The sequence below is a fragment of the Gracilinanus agilis genome, chromosome 1 (assembly GCF_016433145.1).
Source record: "Gracilinanus agilis isolate LMUSP501 chromosome 1, AgileGrace, whole genome shotgun sequence".
In the NCBI taxonomy this organism is placed as follows: Eukaryota; Metazoa; Chordata; class Mammalia; order Didelphimorphia; family Didelphidae; genus Gracilinanus; species Gracilinanus agilis.
Window position 1 is genome coordinate 383,093,990 of NC_058130.1, and position 22,236 is coordinate 383,116,225.

The 22,236-nt window shown below is 35.3% G+C and overlaps 1 protein-coding gene across 1 annotated transcript in view; it reads right to left on the bottom strand.

Annotated features, from left to right (window-relative positions):
• LOC123252060 (adenylyl cyclase-associated protein 1-like) overlaps positions 1–22,236 on the bottom strand; it is a 44,869-nt gene that overhangs the window by 11,023 nt on the left and 11,610 nt on the right. The window contains 1 exon segment of the mRNA XM_044681429.1: positions 9,152–9,244. Coding sequence (XP_044537364.1) covers positions 9,152–9,244 — 93 coding nt within the window.

Consider the following 22,236-nt stretch of genomic DNA (forward strand, 5'->3'; position numbering starts at 1 on the left):
TGAAAGGAAAATAATTTTAATGAATCCATCTAAAAGATAACAGAGTGTATGTAACACAAGGTGCTGAGCAGGTTTAACTATTTATCCCTAAAATAAGCTGTTGAGAGCTTTTATTTTTACCCAAAACAAAACAAAGATTAGAAATTCTTTGAAGTCTTTTAGGGAAAATATGTTTATAATATACATTTGTACCCCAAAGCAGAATACATTATCAGAGAAGATGGATATGCTTTAAAACTCACAAATCATAAACAAAACAAATATTTTTGGAGTATCTGTTATGGGGAAAACATCATCTGTTCCAGGCTGGAAGATAATTAGAAGATAATTTTTTTATGGCAAGTCATTTGCCTCTTAATTCCTGAGGGATTGATTATAGAGTTTGTGGATTATTTCGTTCCCTATTTCTGTCCATATTGACACCAATCTTTTGGCTGTTTCTAAGTCTATCAGCAGAAGCAGATAAGAGGTTAGGTGAGGGGTATGTGAAAATACCAGAAAAGAATGAGATTTGAGGATCATCTATAGAATTCAATTTCCCATATCTTCCCATTAAAACAAGTGAGTTGGTTATGTATTTAAATTGAACTGCTCTCATAAACTTCTCTTAATTAAATATATTTTTGTTATTAATATTTGAATGCTATAATGATTTATTAATAACAGTCATGAAATAGTTATGTAACACTTCATGGTTATAAAGTACTTTACATCAATTATATGTTTTAGTCCTCACTACAATTTAGCTAAATAGCACAAATCTTAGAGAAGTTCAGTGACTTAGTCACTTAATAGCATTCAATAAGTGATAGAAGAAGGCTGGTTGGTTGGTTGCTGTCTGCTTTCCTTGAAGACGACCAAAATGACTTTACTATGTTGGTGCATAGTGTGACTGATCAGACCAAAACAAGTTTGCAAGGCCCTACCACAGGTTGGGCACAAATAGCCCTTATGAAGACCTGGGATGGAGACATCTCTAAATGTGCATATCTCATGTTTCTTTTGTGCTATTTGGTTTTTCTTATAGATCACGGTGCCTTCTTTGATGCAGGCATGCCATGCTGAACAGTCCTGTTCCAGTGCCTTCCATGTCTCATAATTGTACCAAAGTTCTTCAGAGAGATCTTTAGAGTGTCTTTGTAGCACTTTTTCTGACTTCCATATAAATGTTTCCTTGTATGAATTGTGTGTAAAATAGTTTTTTAGTCAAATGGGTGTTCCATGTTCGAACAATGTAACCAGCGCATTGGAGTGGTGTTTTTTTTTGCAGTAGAATTTGAATGCTTGGCAGTCCAGCTCAAAAAAGGACCTTAGTGTCTCTCATTTTGCTAATGATTACCTCATTTTGCTAAGTGATCTTCTGAATCTTCCCAAGTGCAAACAAGAGTTAAAGAGATGCAAAATTCTTATCTCATAAGAAGACAGATGGAATTCAGTTTTACATGGATAGTAAAACCCCAAACACTTCTGTGATGTCCTGAGGGCTATTTATGGGCTAAAGACCCAAGGTAGATCTCAACCACTCAGCGCTGATGGAGCTACACAGATCATAAGGACATCATTCTGGAGAGATGGGCTAAACACTTCCATAGTGTTCTTATTAAGGCATCAGTGCTGAAAGCCAGTGACCAATTACCTCCATTTTAATACTTCTGTAGTTAAATTTCCAACAGAGGAAGATTTTTAATACCATTAGGCTACTCTCAGGGGGCAAAATGTCTGGTGCAAGTTCCATTCCAGCAGAGATGTACAAGGAAGGCAGTTCACATCACTGAATGGCCTCCTCTTCTTGGTTTCTTTCTTTCTTTAAGCTACCATGTCATTGTTCTTTCCTGGTTCTCCTCAATTTCCTTTGCTAGGTCAACATCCATATTTTGCTCCTAGTTGAAGGTATTACCCCAGAATTGATCCTTGCCTGTTTTTATTTTTTTCTTTATGTTTTCTCTCTTAGGATCAGATCCTAAGGATTTATAAGATAAGAATCAGATCCAAAGGATTTAATTATCATTTCTTTGAAGACAACTCTCAAATCTATATACCCATTCTGAGTTCATTTCTGCTCTGTTAATTCATCTCTACTCATCTGTATCTGGATGTCTTGTAGGCATCTCAACATGTCCAAAAGGGGGTTGGAGGGTATTTTCCATCCTTCAGCCACAGAGACTTAATTAACTTTTTCTTCACTTTTACTCCATATATTTAATCAATTGTCCACTCATAAATTGTGCCTCCACATCTTCCACAAACAATCCCTTCTCATCACTCATTTGGCCATTACTTTTGCTTAGGCCTTCAAGAATTCTTATTTGGACTATTCAACAATAATATTCTAATTATTTTCCATATTTCTCTCTGTCATTCTTCTTCCAAATACTTGTTAAAATAATCTTCTTAAGCACAAATTCAAATATATTACAAATTGCAAAATTACATGTAACTTAAAAAACATATATAATAAAATCAGTACACTAATTCTAAAGCTTCATTATTTTCTCTGAATACCCTTTTGTTTTCTTCTGTATGTTAAAAAAGGCCTTATTGATACTTTTTTTTTCCTTTTGGGGGCTTTGCTATTACTATCTGTAGCTACCAAATTATTTAACAAAATTATTCTCTGGTAACAAATAAGAATATTTAAGCAAAACAAATCAACATATTGGCTGTATCTGAAAATGCATGTCTCATTCTAGACCTCCATTCTCCCTCTGTCAGGGGATGTGAAGAATGCCTCATCTTCTGCAGGACTTTCAAATTGTAGTTGGTCACCGTATTGACCCAAGTTCTGGTTCTGTACATGCACAAATTCATATAAATCTTGCAAGGCTTCCTAGAACCCATTTCTTCCAACATTTTTTACACAAGCCATCATTGGTCTAGCCATTACCCAATCCTTGGTTCCTCATTTATTCCCAAATTGTTGTTGTTTGCTACAAAAAGAAGCCACCAAGAATATTTTTGCACATGTGATTCTTTCCCCTCATTGTTTTTTCTGCCTGGGGAATATGCTTTATAGTGCCATCACTGAGCCAAAGAGTGTTAACAATTCAGTGACTTTTTGGTCCTAGTTCCAAATGATATGCAGAATGACTATACCAATTAATAATTCCACTAACAGTAAATTGTGAATTAATGTGTCTGTCATCTAACATCTCTTTTGATAAATGACATTTGCTTTTTTGTTATGCTTACCAATCTGGTGGATATAAGGCAGACCATCAGAGGCTTTAATTTTAATTTTGTACCTTGCAAACATTTTCCCCCAATTAACAATTTTCCTTTTCATTGTAGCTGCATTAATTTTTTTGCAAAAGCTTTTCATTTCATGTGATCAAAATCATTGCCTGTGATTCTCTTTATCCCTCATGCAAACATCTACAAAACTAGAAATTACCTCCTTTTATTATCTTGTGTTTTAAGTGACATTTTCAGTTGAGATACTTTCTTTTTTGGTCTTAAATCCTTACCTTCCTTCTCAGAATCAATACTATTTACTGGTTTCAAGGTAGAAGAGTAGTAAGTACTAGGCAATGGGGGTAAAGTAATTTGTCCAGGGTCATCCAACTAGGAAGTCATACAACAGAACCTCCTGTCTCTAGATTTTACTCTCAATCCACTGAGCCATCTAGCAGCTCCCTCAAGAGAGATATTTCTAAAGCACTTATCACAGCACTGGGCATATAGTAGGTACTCAATTTCTTGCTTCTTTTCTTTCCCTTCCATTTCAATCTGCCATGTAGCCATTTGGAGTACATTTTGTTATATGCTGTGAGATTTTGGTGAAAAGACAACTTAGTCAGTTTTTAGTTTTCTTTCCAAGAGTTTCTGTTAAATAGGGAGTCTCTACCCTATTTTTGGGGAACTATGGGCTTAATGAACACTATGCTACTATTTTCATTTACTTCTGGATTTTGTGTTCTTAATCTGCTCCATTGATTAACTTTATTTTTTTAAGTCAGTATCAAATAGTTTGATGGTTATTTTCCCTATCTCTATAAACTACATTTTAGTGGCTTTATTGGTACAACACTAGAATGAAAAGTTAATCTAGGTGGTAATAATTTTTGTTATATTGTCATGGTCTAATTAGAATGATTAATTTGTCTCTATGTTTATTTCTGCAAAGAGTATTTTGTAGCCGTATTTATATAATTCCTGAGCATGAATTGTGTTATAGATTCTCAAATATTTTATATATTCTGTATTAATTTTAAATGGAATTTCTCCAACTTTCTGCAGAGTTTTCTTGGTTAATATACAAAAAGCTGATGATTTGTGTGGATTTATTTCATATCTTGTTACTTTACTAAAGTTATGGCTTCAATTAATTTTTAGTTGAACTCTTACTAATTCTCTAAGTAAGTCATCCTATTACTTGCAAAAGTAATCATTTTCTTTCCATTTGCATGTTTTTATTCCATATATTTATTTTTTGACCTTATTGGTATAGTTGGGATTTGTAGAACTATTAAAAGGAAAGGAAGGAAACAAACACCTACTCCATGCCAGGGACTGTGTTAAATGTTTTCCAAATATTATCTCATTTGTCTTCACAACAATCCTGGAGAGAAGGAATTATGAGTATCTGCATTTTATAGCTGAGAAAACTGAAACAAGCAGAAGTTCAGTGTCTTGCTAAGGGTCAGACAACTAGTAAGTGATTGGAAGCTGAATTTGAACTCAAATCTTCCCAACTTTCGGCCCAGAACTCTATCCATTGTGCTACCTATTTGCCTCAAAGGCATAGTCATGACAATGACTACTTTTGCTTTTCCCTGATTTTATTGGGAAGCTTCTCCTCTTACATGTATATGTTATAGATAATGCTAGCTCTTAGATTTGGATTGATATAACTTAAAATATTAAGGAAACAGGTAACTTATTACTACTTTTAATATTCTTTAAAAAAAGATGAACATTATATTTTATCAAAAATATTTTATATCTACTAAGGTAATCAGTATTTTTATTGTTTTTATTATCATCATGATTTCTTATGCTTGTAGTTTTTCTAATATTGAACCAAACCTGCATTTTAGTATCCAAATCTAAAATAAGCATATTGTACAATATTTTTAATATGTTGCCATTCATTTTTTTCCTTGTCAATATTTTCTCAGGATATTTTTTGTGGTTCTCTTTCTCTGCTTTCCTCTTCTTAGTTTAGTATCAAGACATTGTTCTCAAGAAGGAATCTGGTAAGATGCATCTTATTTCTATTTTTACAAATAGTTTATGTAATATAATGAACTGGTAGTTTTAGTTCTTGATACAGTTCTTGAAGCATTTTTTTTCTCTTTGAGAGTTCATTCAGCACTTGTTCAATTTTTCCCCCCTGAGATTGACATTTCTGTCTTTTTGTTTTGTTTTGTTGGTTTATCTTATATTTTTGTAATCATTACTCCATTTTACTTATCATATTTTCTGGCTTATACTTGTGTTAAATAGATTCTAATAATTTTCTCTATTTCTTCATATTTTCTAGAGCAATCTTTTTCATTCTTAATGTTAATAATTTGATTTTTATTAAAAAAACCAAATAACTAATGGTTTATCTATTTTTTTAGTTTTTCCCCAAAATATCAACTTATACAATTTATCCACTGGGTATTTTTCCTTTCATTTTTGTTAATCTTTCCTTTGATTTTCAGAATCTCCATTTTTGCAATTACTTGGAGTTTTTTTAATGTATTGTGTTTCTGGCTTCTTAGTTGCACAACCAATTCAAAGGTCTGTTCTTCTCTTTTTAGATGAAAACGTTTAGTAGTATAAGTTTTTGGTATGTTGACTCATCATTTTCTTCAGTGAAATTTACCTAAGATGAACAATTAAAAAATTAAATTATTCGTAACCCTATGAATTTGAATTCTTCAAAGGATACACATTGACTATATATTTTATTACAGTGTAGTAAAAATAGATATTTGCATTTTTCATAAAGTTTTTATGTGTTATTGAATGGCCAATTTTTTGGACAATGTATCATTCATAGCTTCATTCTCTTCCCATTTAGTAATTGTTAGAGGTATTTCACATACAACTTTTCTAAAGTTCTATTCAGATTCTAAACTTTTGTATTTATTGTTTTGTTATAGTTATGTAAGTCTTTAAAATGGTACTCTGGTTTGCAATTTATAGTTTTACTATATCTTTCTGTAATTTAATGAACTTTTTCTTTAGATACTTAGATTCAGTGTCACTTAATGCACATACATTAAAAACATAATTTTATTATTTTTAAATATGGCTTTATATTTTATCCATTTTCATTATGTCTATTTTCATTATTGTTTTGCCTGAGATCATGTTTTTTTTTTAGTTCTCATGAGGTATAACATATTCTACTACCACCTCATTCATTTATATTCTACATGAATCCTTTTGTTTTAGTGAGTTACTTGTAAATATTGGGTGTTGCTTTCAAGTTCATTCCCCTATCCTGTTCTATCTTGTGAGTGATTTCAGTCCATTCATTTTCATAGTTATGATTATTAAATATATTTTTGTGCCTTTTACTCTATTTGCTTTTTATTCTTCTCTCCATCTTTACAAAGAAGGTGATAGTAAAAGAGAAGGAATGTGATCAATACTGCTAATTCACTTATACTTTTTTCTTTTATTTTAATCCTCCTGTTATTATCAATCCTTTGAAGCTGAAGTTTATTTTATGTGAGACTGTTCCCTTTGTTCTCTGTTATGTCCCTTAAGTCTCTCCTTTTTCTTTATCCATGCTCATTTCTGGGTTGAATTTAATGTATTACTATTTCAAAGTCTCTCTGTGTATTTAACAGTTCTTTGTCTGGTGTAGATAAGAGTTTCATGTGATGTTTCAATCCCTTCCTCTACGTTTGTATACGTTATATGTATGTTTCTAGCTATATTTTGACTTTCTTGTCTATATTTCAAAATTTCAACTCAACATTTACTATGTGCCAGACACTGGGTGAAGCACTAGAAATACATAAAGAAAAAAAAAGATGGTCCCACGTCCTCAAAGAGCTGAAAATCTCAAAGTGAAAAACAACACACAAAAGGAATTTAAAAAGTAAAAGAGGAAGGTACTCAGCATTAGGGCATGATGACAAAATGTAGAGGAGTAAAGCTATGTAGGGAATGAAGATATAGCTAACTTGAATATCCTTATTAAATGAAGTTCCTCCTTAATCAGAAGGAGGAGTGCTGAGGGACAGGCAGCACTGAAGATGTGTGAATTTCAGGGTTGAAATGATGTTGCTGGATGATGAGATTCCTGGGTACTCTAGAGGATGAAGCTGGGTGGGGATCAGGAATGCTTAAAAGTCTTCTCTTCCATTAACAGTCAATTCCAGCTCACCATCATCATTATATTAAATATCCTAGAGCAGGGGTCAGCAATCTTTTGGCTGTGAGAGCCATAAACACCACATTTTTTAAAATGTGATTTCCTGAGAGCCGTACAGTGCTTCACAGTGTGAGCTCCTGTAACAGTGCCTGAAAAAAAATTGACTTTATGGCTCCTGCAGAAAGAGCCAGATATGGCTCGAGAGCCATACGTTGCCAACCCCTGTCCTAGAGTAAGTTATTCATAGTTGGAGACTTCATCTTTTTGCCTTTTGGAATAACATATTTGAAAGTTTTCTCTCTTCTAAAGAAGTTGCTGCCAACTCTTGTGTGACTATGGTTCTTTGGTATATGAGTTTTTTTTCCTTTTTGGCTCTTTGAAGTATTATTTTCTTTGACCTGACCTGGAAGCTCTTAAATTTGACTGACTTTTTTCTTTATATTTTGGGGCTTCTTTTAGGAGGTAAGTGGAAGATTGTTTCTATTTTCACTTTTCTTGGTAGATTTAATAAATCTGGGTGGTTTTCATTTGTGATTTCTTAAAAAATTACACCAAGATAAAATTTTCAATTTCAGGTTTTAGTAAGTCCAATGATTTAAACATTCTCTCTCATTGACCTGTTAATAGGTAAGTTGTTTTTGATAGTAGATACTTCCTACTTTCTTCTAAAATTTTCAGGCTTTTGATTTTATTTCTTCTTAAACTAGCTTCAGTTTGTGATTTGTGACTTGGTTCCAGTGTAAGCCTCCTATTCCTCTCAAGCCTTTAAATTGGGTGGTAAGATGCACTTGATTTTTTGGGTTTCAGCTGCTATTTGCTTTTATCTTCCCTGGGATCCAAATGTTGGCAGACTTTACTGTCTCTAATGAGAACTCTGTAACCTTCTAGGTCCTCTGGGGCATTCTTAGTCAGAACAATATTGTCGTCGTTATCTTCTTTGTTGTCATCTCTTCCTATTTCTCTTTCTCCTCCTCCTCCTTTATCTTTCCATCTTGGAATCAATACTGTGGTTACTGGCATGCCAGTGTGTTCATTTGAGATTATGCTGGTTCACTTGGTAGAGCTCTTCTTCCAAAGCTTGAGGGTTGGGGTTATCTTGTGTAGACCTGGACTAGATGAAGGAGTTGATTAATGTTCGTTTTTGAATCTCTTCATGACCTTTCTCATATCATTTTAAAGCCATTGCTAAAGTTGTGGGGTAGCAGATCTTCTCTGTGAACTTTCATGCCATCATCTTAATCAGAAGCCATAGATATCAACATTTTACAAATGTATTAAGTATAATCTTGTGAGGTGAACTCAAGGATTTAGCACTCACATAAAACTGTATCTGAAATTGCCCACTTTAAGTTATAAATTTTTGTGCCCCTTTAATCACATATTACCAGACAGAAAATAAAAAATGATGCACTAAAAAACTTATTTAATTTCACTTAATGGAAATTTTTTGATTAATTCATTACCCAATTAATGGCCTCCAGGCTGATTTTTGCTTTCTTGTTTCACTAAGGACACAACTATATATTGAGGCCTTTCCATCTTTGACCTCTTTGGGGGCATGTGACCAAAGAATTCATTTTTACAATTTTGTTTAATCCTTTAATTTTACAGATGAGAAATTAAGTTGAAAAGATAATTTGTTTTCCCAAGGTTACATGACTAAGCAGTTAGTAAAACTTGAACCAAAACTCTGTGTCCCAAATTATACTCCAGGCTGCAATTAAGGAAGGTTATGGAAACTGGGAAAGGAGATCCCCATATACTGGTAGTAAAACCCAAAGTTATTGTTAAGAGGATAATAACAGGAAATTCCTTAAAGCTTTCAATAATTACCGTTAAAAGATGCGCTGGTCTATTATATGGCAAAGGTTCATTTGGGTCTTCTGGAACTTTGATATCTATATCACCTGTAAACCACAAACCAACCTATATGATGAACAAAAAAGTTTAATTATTTTTCATTAGCAGGAATGTCATTTCTTTTCCAAGTAATCCAACATCATTTATCTTTCTTTATTTGGAATTGTTACCGATATTTTGTATGCCAGTACTTTTTCAATGTTTTTATTGAAAACTAATATCACATCTAAATAACTATAGCATAGATAGTCTTTTAGGGTATGAACTTGCAGTCAGAGAATCTGGATTCAACTAGGTGGCACTGTGGATAGAGTGCTGGACCTGGGGGCATGAAGATCAGAGTTCAAATTTGAACTCAAACTGCTTACTAGCTTTGTGATGCTATTCAAGTCATTTAATCTTTGTCTTGCTTTTTTTCCCTCTCTCTCTCATTGTGGAATACAGTACAGTTTATAAAGTGCTTTATTATCAATCACATTACAGACATGTAAGAGGAAAACATTTTAGAAACTTAAGGGAGGTAAAGGATGCAACCTGTGATCTCTCTGGCACAAAAAGCCTCAACCAATGCAGACCAATATCTTCTCTGGAAGTATTAGAGTTTCCTAGATCACCAAGAGGTTATAACTTTCTTAGGGTCACACAGCCAGGATGTGTCACAAGCAGTCTCTAAAGTCATGTCACTGCCTCTATTTTATTTTATTGTTGACTTACTTTATTTTTTAATTCATTTTTTTATGTTTTAGAAAAATTTTCCATGGTTACATGATTCATTTTCTTTCTCTTCCTCCACCCATAACCGACATGTATTTCCACTGGGTTTTGCATGTGTCATTAATCAAGACCTATTTCCATGTTATTGATAGTTGCACTGGGATGATTGTTTAGCGTCTACATCCTCAATCACATCCCCATCATTTCATGTTTTCAAGCAGGTGTTTTTCTTCTGCGTTTCTACTCCCACAGTTCTTCTTCTGAATGTGTATAGTTTTCTTTCTCTTAAGTCCCTCAGAATTGTCCTGGATCATGGCATTGCTGCTAGTACAGAAGTCCATTACATTTGATTGTACCATAATGTAGCTATCTCTGTGTACAATGTTCTTCTAGTTCTGCTCCTTTCACTCTGCATTAATTCCTGGAGGTCTTTCCAGTTCACATAGAATTCCTCCAGTTTATTATTCCTTTCAATACAATAGTATTCCATCACCAGCATATACCACAGTTTGTTCAGCCATTCCCCAATTGAAGGGCTTACCCTCATTTTCCAGTTGTTTTTTTTTTTTTTGCCACCACAAAGAGTGTGGCTATAAATATTTTTGTGCAGATCTTTTTCCCTATGATCTCTCTTTTTTTTTTAAACCCTTGTACTTCGGTGTATTGTCTCATAGGTGGAAGATTGGTAAAGGTGGGCAATGGGGGTCAAGTGACTTGCCCAGGGTCACACAGCTGGGAAGTGGCTGAGGCCGGGTTTGAACCTAGGACCTCCCGTCTCTAGGCCTGACTCTCACTCCACTGAGCTACCCAGCTGCCCCTCCCTATGTTCTCTTTGGGTTATAAACCAAGCAATGGTATGGCTGAATCGAAGGGCAGTCTTTTAGTGTTCTTTGGGCATAGTTCCAAATTGCCATCCAGAATGGTTGGATCAATTTACAACTCCACCAGCAATGCATTAATGTCCCAATTTTGCCATATCCCCTCAAACATTCACCACTTTCTTTTGCAGTCATGTTAGCTAATCCGCTAGGTGTCAGGTGGTACCTCAGAGTTGTTTTGATTTGCATTTCTCGAATTCTAAGAGATTTAGAACACTTTTTCATGTGCTTATTGATAGTTTTGATTTCTTTATCTGAAAATTGCTTATTCATGTCCCTTGCCCATTTTGGGAATAATAATAGCATCTATCTCCAAAAGTTGTTGTGAGAATCAAAGGAGATATTTGCCATGCACTTAGCATGACTCCTAGCACATAGCAAACATATATAAATATTAGCTGTTATTATGATTAGGGCAGGTAGGTGGCACAGAGGGTAGAATGAAGCCTGGAGTCAGGAGGATCCAAGTTCAAATCTGGCCTTAGACACTTTGTAGCTCTGTGACCCTGGGAAAGTCACTTCATTCTGCTTGCCTCAGTTTCTTCATCTGTCAAGTGTGAAGATGGCTTTCTCCTTTTGTAAATAAAGTACCATAAAAAGTCATTTGGAATTGATTAATAATTCCTGGCAACCACACTCTTATAAATTTAGTCCAACCCTTTTATTTTTACCCTTTACATTTTGGCCCTTTCTCAAGTGAGCTGGAGAAGGAAATGGCAAACCACTCCAATATCTTTTTCAAGAAAATCTCTCATGGGGCTATTGAAGAGTCAGATATGACTGAAACAAATGAACAGCAGCAAATTATTGTGATTATGATTGTGACTATAAGCATTATCCTTGCTGAGTTACTTACTACCTGAGGATCTTTGGGCAAACTACTTAGCCTCTATGAGTTTCAATTTCAGTTATTGTCAGAAAGAAGGAGCTGAAATAGATGATCATTAAGGATTTTTCCAACTTTCAAACTATAATCTTTTATGATTATGTTTTAGATTTATTTTGCCAAGAAGTACTCCTATTGTCATTGAATAGTCTTTTTTTCCCTTGCTTTCAAACTTTTCAAATAAGTGGTCAACATTTCCTGTCTTAGTTTACTATTTCTGTTCTTCCTTCCTTTTTTTCTTGCCTCTTTTATTCTGTATCTACAAGACTACTAATAGTCTTAAGTCATCAGTAACTTGAGAATTTTTAAATCCAACATCCTCTTCTTATTCCTTTTTGAGCACTATGATATTCAGCATTGTTTACTACCTTCTTGGAATTTTTCTCTACTTGGGATAAGACATTCTTTGAGATATCTTTCTCCTTGACTCTTCCTCTTGTAAACCCTTCATAGGCTCATTTTTCTCCTCAAAATGATTGGTGCTAAAAGTTTTTAGTGCACTGAACTCCTCCCTTTCTATAGCTGACCTCTCCCTTGGCAATCTCATCTGTTGCCACCATTTCAGCCCTTATCTCCAAATACAAGTTGAATCCTAAATCTATATCTCCAGTCCTGATAACTACTTCATTACTATAATTTCTACTACAACTTGATGTTTTTATTTGCATGTTATTATTGTTACCTAAAACACAACTGAAACAAACTTATCTTCTTCACCCCACCACAACCCACCAATGACGAGTTCTGACCTTTTTATTTCTAATCTTGGCACCCATTTCCTCTAGTCACTTTTGCTTAGGACCTTTGAATCATCTTTGACTTTTTCTCCTTCACCCAGTTCAGTCAATTAGTCAACAAGTCTTCCCATTTTTGTCTTCAATATGCCTATTAGATTAATTTCTTCTTTTCTATTCTCACTGAAACCATCCTTGTTTATACCTTTATACCTCATACCTAGGAGAGTACTATAGAATCCAAACAAATTTACTTGCTTTCAACCTTACCTGAATAAACTTCTTAAAACAACATTTTCATAAATATGAACAGAGAATTTTTTCCTTGTTCGGTTATTAACTATCATGGGCTGCTCTGTATTATGGTTATCTATGATTATCTATTTTTGTCTTATCACCATACTAGACTTTAAGACTTTGTGAGGTCAGGAAAAAGCTATTATTTAAATATTGTGTATGTCCTAGTACCTAACATAATGCTAGGAATAGAGTCTTTTAAAAAAATCCTTACATTATGTCTTAGAATTGATCCTTAGTATTGATTCTGAGGCAGAAGAAAGGTAAGGCAATTGAGATTAAATGCCCAGGGTCACACAGCTAGGAAGTGTCTGAGGCCAGATTTGAGTCAGGTATTCTGACCACTATGCTACCTAACTGTCCTCAAATAGGGTATTAATAAACATATGTTGAATGAACAAATGAGTTGTTAGAGAGTTGGACTTTAGCATTATAAGAAGCTTTAGAAAACATCTAGTCCAATCTCATGTTTTGTAACTAAGCAGAGTCTCACTGAGGTTAAATTCCTTGGCCAAGTTCTCACAGGTAGTAAATGATGAAGATAAAATTTCAACACAGACTTTCCTACTATCCCAGAACTATCAACTCAAATAGAAATGGAATTGTGAAACTATCCACAAGGATCCTTGTTGATCACATATTGACCTAGTTTAAAAATGCTACATTGTTTATATTTTATTATATTTTTATTAATTCTGTAAGTATTTCCAAATACTTTTTCATCTAGTTTGGCCATACTAGTGAGTATTGTGGATTTCATGTAGCTCCTCAGATTCATGTTTGATACACATGTGTACCATGTTGACAGATGTTGAGTTTAGGGGATGGCCATGCCACTCAGGATGAAATTATCCAACAGGCAGTTGGAAATGAATAAAAAACCCTGGGTGAAGGTTGTGGATAAAGGTATAGATTTGAAAATAGTTTGCATAGAGATGATTGAAACCCTGAGAGGAGATGCCATCATTAAAGGAGAGAGAGTAGAGGAAGAGAATAAGAGTCAAGACAGAACCTTAGAGAACACCAATATTAAAAAATAAAAGAATGAGATGCATTTATCATGCATCTAGAAAGATTACTCTGCATTTGCTGTCTTTACTTCCCCACCACCTACTCACATGTCAGCCCCCTTGGAACACATCTTCTGATCTCATAATTTTATTGATCAAGGTCTTTTCAAAGTGAGATCTCAGTGACAAAGTCAGTGGCCATTTTCTGTCTCTTTATCTTCTGGAGCATTGAACATAGTAGTCTATTCACTTCTTGGTCCTCTATCTTCCCTTACCTTTTTTTTTTTTTTGCTATCTTTGTAAGAGGCTGACAATGAAGGTGGAAGGAAGAGAAAGGATAATGACTTGAGGTGCTGTTGAGGTCAAGAGAAAGTGTTGTTGCTGTGGTTTTAAGATGAAGAGGCATGAGCACTTTTATTGACTAAGAAGAGGAAGGAATCATAGAGAAGAGAGTCAGAGAGACAGAGAGCGATAGAGACAAACTGAGAGACAGAGTAGAGAAGCAAAGACAGAGAGAGAAAGTAAGAGAGAGCAGTCATACAGAGATAGACATGTAAAGAGAGATAGACAGGGACACAGAGAGAAAAGGCAGAGAGGAAAAGACCAATAGAGAAAGAGACTGAGATAGAGAAAGACAGAGACAGAAATAGAGATGAACAAAGAGATAGTCAGCATGACATTCAAAAGGGAGAGAGAAAAAAGATGAAGTGGAGGAGAGAAGAAGAGAGGCAGATAGAGATTAAAGATTCAGGAGACAAGGCATGATTGAGATGGAGTAAGGTAACTTGGGTGTCAGAAGGGGATAGGAACAAAGGTACAGGCTAAGTAAAAGGCTAGTTTTAGAATGGAGAAGGGTCACCTTTTCCTTTGAGACTAGAGGGAAGGAGGATGAGAATCTGAGATATGGAGGAGGAGAGTTGAGAAGTATGGAGAGTGAGGTGGAAGATATAACTGCTGGCTTAAAATGAATAGAATGTTTGGTGTGAGGAAAGCCTAGTTTTTTTGGGAAGTCTTCCCTTGCCTCCAAGACCACCTTCAAAGTCCCCTCTTATCTGTGAATGGCAATGTAACTTAGAATCAATAATATCCATTAGATTTCATAATTTTATTTCATATAACTTGTCTTTTAAGCACAAGTGTTCCTAATATACCATCTCATCATGCAGCCCAATTGAACCTTGATTGTTGAAGGCCAAGCCAGTAGAATATAAGCTCTGGTACATTCTAGAAAGCTGAAAAGACTAACAATGAACCAGGACTATGTCTGGCTTGGTTCTAAGTACTACTTTTGTTGTTGTTGAAGCCATTTTCAGATGTGACCAATTCTTCATGGCTCCATTTGGGTTTTTTTGGGAAAAAATACTGGAGTGGCTTGCCATTTCCTTCCGCAGCTCATTTTACAAATGAGGAAATTGAAGCAAAGGGGTTAAGTGACTTGCCCAGGATCACACAGCCAGTACCTGAGGCTGGATGGGAACTCAGAATGAGGAGTTTTCCTGAATCCAGATTCAGTACTCTAAGTATGTATGTTCAAGGAAGTTCGTCATTGGGTAATGATTCTTTTTCAACACTGGAGTCTATAAGTAGATGTAGGGTTGCAACCTGTATTGGTGGAGGGGTTGTATACCAGTGAAGATACTGATCTCTTGCTGTATTGATGACATTTCTTATAGTCTGCACTCCATAAATATTTGCTGATTGGTTCTTGGTTACCAATGACAATCAAAATCTTTTAGAATGGGCAACTTCTACCCGGTTGCCCTGTCCTCAAGAGTGAGTCTAGTCTGCTCTCTTATTCTCTCCTTTCCCTAGTACCAAGATGCCTCTTGCTTTTGAGACTCAGTGAAGACAGTTATCTTTATTGAGAGAGTCAATTGAGCCGAATGGGAAACTGCATCATGGCAGCTGGTCAAGGTCTTTGCCATGGTTGGGTGCTAGTTTTACTTGTTACTTTGGGATTATGTAGTTGTGGGTGAAAAGTGGCTGTTTGTGGTTCTGGGTATAAGGCAGAAAAGTTACAGAAGAGCTCAGGTCTTACATTAGTCACTACAACATTCCCAAAGGACAATCTGACTTCCAGAAACTTTTTCGTGAGTTTAGGCAGAAGTTCTGAGAGATTGATCATCAACTGCCTAAGTTATAGGCACTAATAGTAATAGGTAACACTTAGTTATTTCTATGTGCCAGGAAATGTGCTAAATGCTTTACAATTATTATCTCATTTGATCATCACAGCAACCCAAAAAGGTAGGTACTATGAAGTTAATCCTCATTTTTATAGGTAAGGAAACTGAGACAGACTGGGGTTAAGTGATTTTCCTAGAGCTTGTAAGTTTTTTAGTCCAGATTTGAACTCAGATTTTCCTTACTCCGGGCCTGGTTCTCTTTCCTAGCTGCCCTAGACCAAAGGTTCTATCAAACTAACCTTGTAATCTATCAATCACGTATTCAAATTCTGTAATATTGTTGCATTTTTCTTATTTGTGAAAACTACAGATTAAGTCTTGGAAATAGATATGATTGCCTCAAAATATTTCAGAATATTAAAAAAAGATACACTTTTTAGAAAATAATTATATTTTTTCCTAGGTAGCGAAATAAATAAATAACCAAATAACAAGCATATATTAAGTAATCTACTATGCTGTTCTTGCAAAGGGTTGGAGAATCACGAAAAAAGAAATAATTCCGGGAACAGCTAGGTAGCACAATGGACAGAGCAAGGCCTGGAGATGGAAGGTCCAGGATTCAAAGATGGCTTCAGACCCGAGATAGTAAGTATTGATTCTGACTCCAGACCTGGCTCTCTTTCCACTGTTCTACCTGGCTGGTATTAATCCCAAGACAGAAGGTAAGGGTCTAAAAAATAATGAAAGAATCTTTGCTCCTAAGTAGCTTTGATTTCAATGGTAGAGACATACATATTTATATAAATATAGAAGAAATACAAAGCATCTTTTTTTCTTGAGGGATGCACTAGAAGCAAGAGGGATTAGGATAAGGTCTTATGAGGGTGATGATATTTGAGACAAATTTTGAAGGAAATTAGACATCCAATGAGGGTGAAGTTAGGAGGGAATGCATTCCAGTCTTGGGGAACAGTCTGTCCCAAGGCATGAAGGAAAGAGATGACATTTTATATGTGAAGAACAGGGTAGCTCAGTGGATAGAGGGCTGAGCCTAGAGTCAGAAAGACACTTTCATGAGTTCAAATTTGGCCTCCGACACCTACCCGTTGTATGACCCTGGGTGAGTCACTTTACCCTGTTGGCCTCAGTTTCCTTATCTGTAAAATGAGTCAGAGAAGGAAATGGCAAACTGCTCCAGTAATTTGTCAGGAAAACCCGAAATGGGATGTGAAGAGTCAGACACAAAAGAAAACAACTGAACAACAAGAAATGTGAAGAATGGCAAGCAGGGAGGTTTGAATGGAGCATATCCTGCAGGAAAGGTGAAACTGTAGAGTAAGTCAGGAAAAGTTGATTGAAACTAGGTTGTAAAGAGCTTTAAAAGCAAAATGCAATAATTTGTATAGGAATAAGGAGTCTAGTGTTTATATTGTAGAGGGTGGCGTGTTGCTCTGAGCTTCAATAATGCTGCTTTGGCATTTGTGTGAGGATGGAGTGGAGGGGGTGAATGACTTTAAGTAAGGGCATCATTATAAGCTATTTTAAAAGTTTGGGCAGTGGGGAATAAGGGCCTGAAAAACATTCTATGTTAAAAAAATTGTGTCAATTGTAGGTGCATAAAAATCTTAGCGTTTGCAAAACTTAAGTAGGTAAGGTTAAAATTGATAAGGGAGGCTAAGTCAACCACATCCTGTTTTACTTGATTATTACATGATTACTTTTTAAAATATGGAAATATCTTGAGTTCTGTCTCTAAAATATGGCCAGATTGTCTTAAAGTCCTACTTTTCTGTACAGAGAAAATTCAAACCTTATATCTTGGAACTTCTGACTCATTAACTTTATAATTATGCTGAATGGCAAACAATTAATCAGTCATTTAATAACAAAAAATTCTCTGGGAGTAAAACCACAAATGTGTGACAAAGGGTGGCATAAAAGAGAGGGAATATGGCTCCAAGCAAATTTTAAGGGAAATGTTCTTGCCATATTTCTTTTTATTTCTTTTTTCTTTTTTTCTTTTTTTTTATTTTAAACCCTTAACTTCTGTGTATTGACTTATAGGTGGAAGAGTGGTAAGGGCAGGCAATGGGGGTCAAGTATCTTGCCCAGGGTCACACAGCTGGGAAGTGTCTGAGGCCGGATTTGCCATATTTCTTAATACAAATCCCTTCATCTGATTTCAAAAGTTTAGCATTTTATTATATATCCTTGAAGTTTGAGTCCATAAGTTATTATTGTGGTGAATCAGCAGTTAGACAACAGCAAACAAAAAATAGGAGAAAGAACCCCAACAATCAAGCATCTGGCACATCTAGCCAGGCAAGTCCCAGGTTAAAGGGGACAATCTATATCTGATGAAATGCTTTATTCATTCATTCACAACTCTATTTATTTATTAACTCAACCCTCTGTCCATCTACTTATTTATATGTCTACGCATTTATCAACTCATTTATTTATTTTACTTACTATTTCATAGTTTATTAGGCTTTTTATAAAGAGTACATGGTAACATGTCATTTTCCTTTTTTAAGAGCTGGGTTTATTTGCTTTCTCATAAAGGAGGCAATAATTATAACTTATGTAAACTACAAAATGCTGGTTCTCTGCAAAATCAGGGAAAGGATCTGCAAGTCATCTCCAGTAATTAATGGTCTGAAATAAGGACTGGAGGAAGGAGCATCTAGGAATTAGAAGAGAATATTCAGGTAGTCTAGTCCAACCCATTGCCCAACCCAGAAATCACTTTTTATACTCACAAGCTTGGTGTAGGACCTGATCTCAGCAGGTGTATTGCTGGCCCAGCAATTCTGTAAACTTTCTCAAGGTAATTCCCCAGGAAGTTGCTGCAGGTAACAATAATTTTGATGGGCCTCTTTTTTGGGGAGTTGGCAGGGAGAGGGTCCACTGTAGTAATGGCGTCCTCACAGACCCTTAATTATGACCCATTGCTTGGCAGAGTTTAGTCAAAGCAATTCTTTAATGTGATGGGGTCATGAGAAGAAGAAAGTAGACAACAGGGACAGTCCCCCCCCCCCCCAATCTCATCATTGCTGTGAAGAATTACATGTAGCTGCATGACCCAGCTCTATAATGTATGAAAGTATAGACCTCCCAAAGCACTCAGGCATACAATTTCCTTCCATCTTCCTTTAGTTATAGAATCTACCATTTTTCCAGTTGCTACCTTTTGAAGGATGCTGATGATTTAATCATTTAATGTCATTGTTACTTTGGTTTTTAATGTCTGTAGCAGATGAATGAATGTCTTCAAAGTTATCATCCTTTTTGTTAGCAAGAAATCTGCAGAGATCTTTCAGGAAATTTTGCTGCTTATTTGCAAAAATAGAGGTAAAGTTGCCATGTCAAATTGATTTTAGAATGTTTTTTTAAATTACTTGATTGATTAAAAACCCTTACCTTCCATCTTAAAATCAATACCATGTATTGGTTCCAAGGTAGAAGAGTGATGAGAGCTAGGCAATGTGGGTTAAGTAATTTTCTCAGGGTCACACAGCTAGGAAGTGTCTGAGGTCAGATTTGAACCCAGGACTTCTAGTCTTTCTCTATCCACTGAACCACCCAGCTGTCCCTAATTTCTTAATTTTAAAAAGTCAGCAAATGAGTGCTTCATAACCAGTTGAAAGGTCAATTAAATAGATTGTGGACTTGAGTCATGTACTAAAGATATTAAATATTGCTTTTGGTGAGTTATTTTCTTGTTCTTTTGGTTATTGTTCTTTTATCAACCCCATTATGTTTATTTACAAAAAATAAGGGTACATTTGTTTTTTACATCTGTTATTGTTCAGTCATTTTTCTGTCACGTCCAACTCTTTATGACCTGTTTGGGGTTTTCTTGGCAAAGATATTAGAATGATTTGCTGTTTCTTTCTCCATTTCATTTTACAGATAAGGAACTGAGGCCAACAGGATTAAGTAACTTGCCCTGGGCTATGCAACTAGTAAATGTGTGAGGCCAGATTTGAATTCAGGAAAATGAGTCTTCCTGATTCCAAGCCCAGTGCTTTATCTACTGTGCCATCTCACTGCCTCCACATCTATAGTAGTAGAGGAATTTACTGAAAGCCAGGCTAAAGGAAGGACAAAGATCATTTGCTTCATTAGTATAGGAAAGATGGAAATGAATATTTCTGAGTTTCTATTAAAACATAGTATCTAGCTTTCACTAGAAATTTATTCCTTGGTTGTAACAAGCACTGTTTTGTTGTTGTTATTGTTGTTCAATAATTTTCAAAAGAAAATTAACTCCTGCATACATCCTCCTTTTTCCTTTTCATGTATGAGCAAAAGGATATTCAGGCAGTTTCATGGCAAGGGCCATGCTTACTATATTCACAAGTAGTTAAGAGTCCTCTTTTGGGTCAATGATGTATCTCAAGAATTATTTTATTTAGAGAAAAAGTAGACTCAAAGGCAATCAGGCAAATAAGAACTTGCCTTACGAGAGTCATCTTTGCTGGCTATGCATTGTTTCCCAACATGTACTTTTGCTTTATGAAGAGTGATTTTCTTTACCTAAATGGAATTTTTCTGACAGCAAAATATATATGAGAAAATCAAAGCAAGTTACCTAACAGAAATCCTGGATGATAGAACTTGGATGAAGGGAAGGACATATGAATCTTTGGGTTGGTAAGATACACTCTTCTATCAATAGAGTAATCCCACTATTTTAAATGTTGCATCATACTAAAATCCCCATAGCTCTTGGGGTCTTCATGAATGAAGTGAAACAGTGAAATGAACAACCTAGTGAATCTGGTCAGTATTGACTGCCAAATTAAGACAATTTATGTTTTTGTCAATGATGTAAGATATTTGAATTATCTGGATACTAGCTCAATTTGTGTAGATAGCTTAAGAAAGATAAGACTTTCTTTTTTTTAACAGCAGCCAAGAGTTAAAATAGTATAAAAAGCTAAATAATGTGATCAGTTCACACAGTTCACTGAGGAATTAAGATAGGAAACCAGGCTGACTCCTAGACCAGGGCTCACAACCATATGAGATGAATCAAACCTCAGATGGAGGAAACAAACAAAAGTAACTAAGATTTGGAGAGTTTTATGACTATGGTAATGAATGTGAGTATTGTGGTACTAGGAAAAAATTGATATAAAAGATGATCCATTTTGTTTTCTCCCTTCTAAACTATACTTTGTGAGAACACGTAAAATCTCTTCAAATCATCATTTTTGTCATGCTATCTCCCATCATTATTCTCAAAAACTTTATGCCTGAGCCAAGATGACACCTTAGTAACAGTGAAAACTGGAGCTTCTCTGACAATCCTTACAAACTAATCTTTAAAAAACAACTCAAAATGACAGGAGTCAAAAACCAACACCAAGATGGAGTGAGGGGACTCTCTTGCTGAATACAACTTGAAAGGTAGGCAGAGAGAGAGAGAGTTGATTTTCATGGGATAAGAGGAAACCAGAAGCAAAATTAGACACAGAGGAATGCTGGTCTACTCCTCCCCCCACCCCCAGCCTACTATGCCATGTTCCAAGCCTGGGCATAGGGCAACTTCTGGATCCCAGGACCCTGACTACATCAACAACAGAGCACCCCACACCCCAGACCCATCTCTTGAAGTCCCAGTCAATGGCACCACCCTGCAGTAAAGTCCAGAAATTCATAGCCCGTTCAAGCTTGTGCTGTGGTGAATACCTAACCCCAGGGCAAAATATAGCTCATTGTGTGGAGTCCTGCAAGTCATCAGCAGAGCAGACAGAATCATTGGCTTTCAGAATTCCCAATTTCTCAAGGCAAAAAAGGCCAGGAAAATGAGCAAATAGCAAAAGAAACACCTAACCCAAGAAAATTTCTCTGGTGACAAAGAGCAAAGCACAGAGTTAATAGAGGACAGTAAGATCCAAGCAACCACATGCAAAACTTCAAAGAAAAATGGAAATTAGCCTCAAGAGCTGGGAGAACTCAAAAAGGAACAAAAAAATAAAATAAGAAAGGTTGAAAGAAAATTGGAAGAAAAATGGGAAAACAAAATGAAAGTAATACAAAAAGAAAATAACAGCTTACAAAGCAAAATTAGTCAACTGAAAAAAAGAGGCACAAAAATCCAATGAAGAAAAAAGTTTGTTAAAAAACAGAATTGACCTACTCTGGAAAAAGAGGCAAAAAAATCCAAAGAAAAAAAGAGTTCTTTGAAAAGTAGAATGGACCAAATGAAAAGGAAGAACAAAAGGTCAATAAAGAAATTAATTCTTTAAAAATTAGAATTGGGCAAATAGTAGCTAATGACTTCACAAGACACCAAGAAATAATAAAAAACAAAAGAATGGAAAAAAATAGCATAAATATGAAATATCTCACTAAAAAAACAATTGACCTGGAAAATAGATGCAGGAGAGATAATGTGA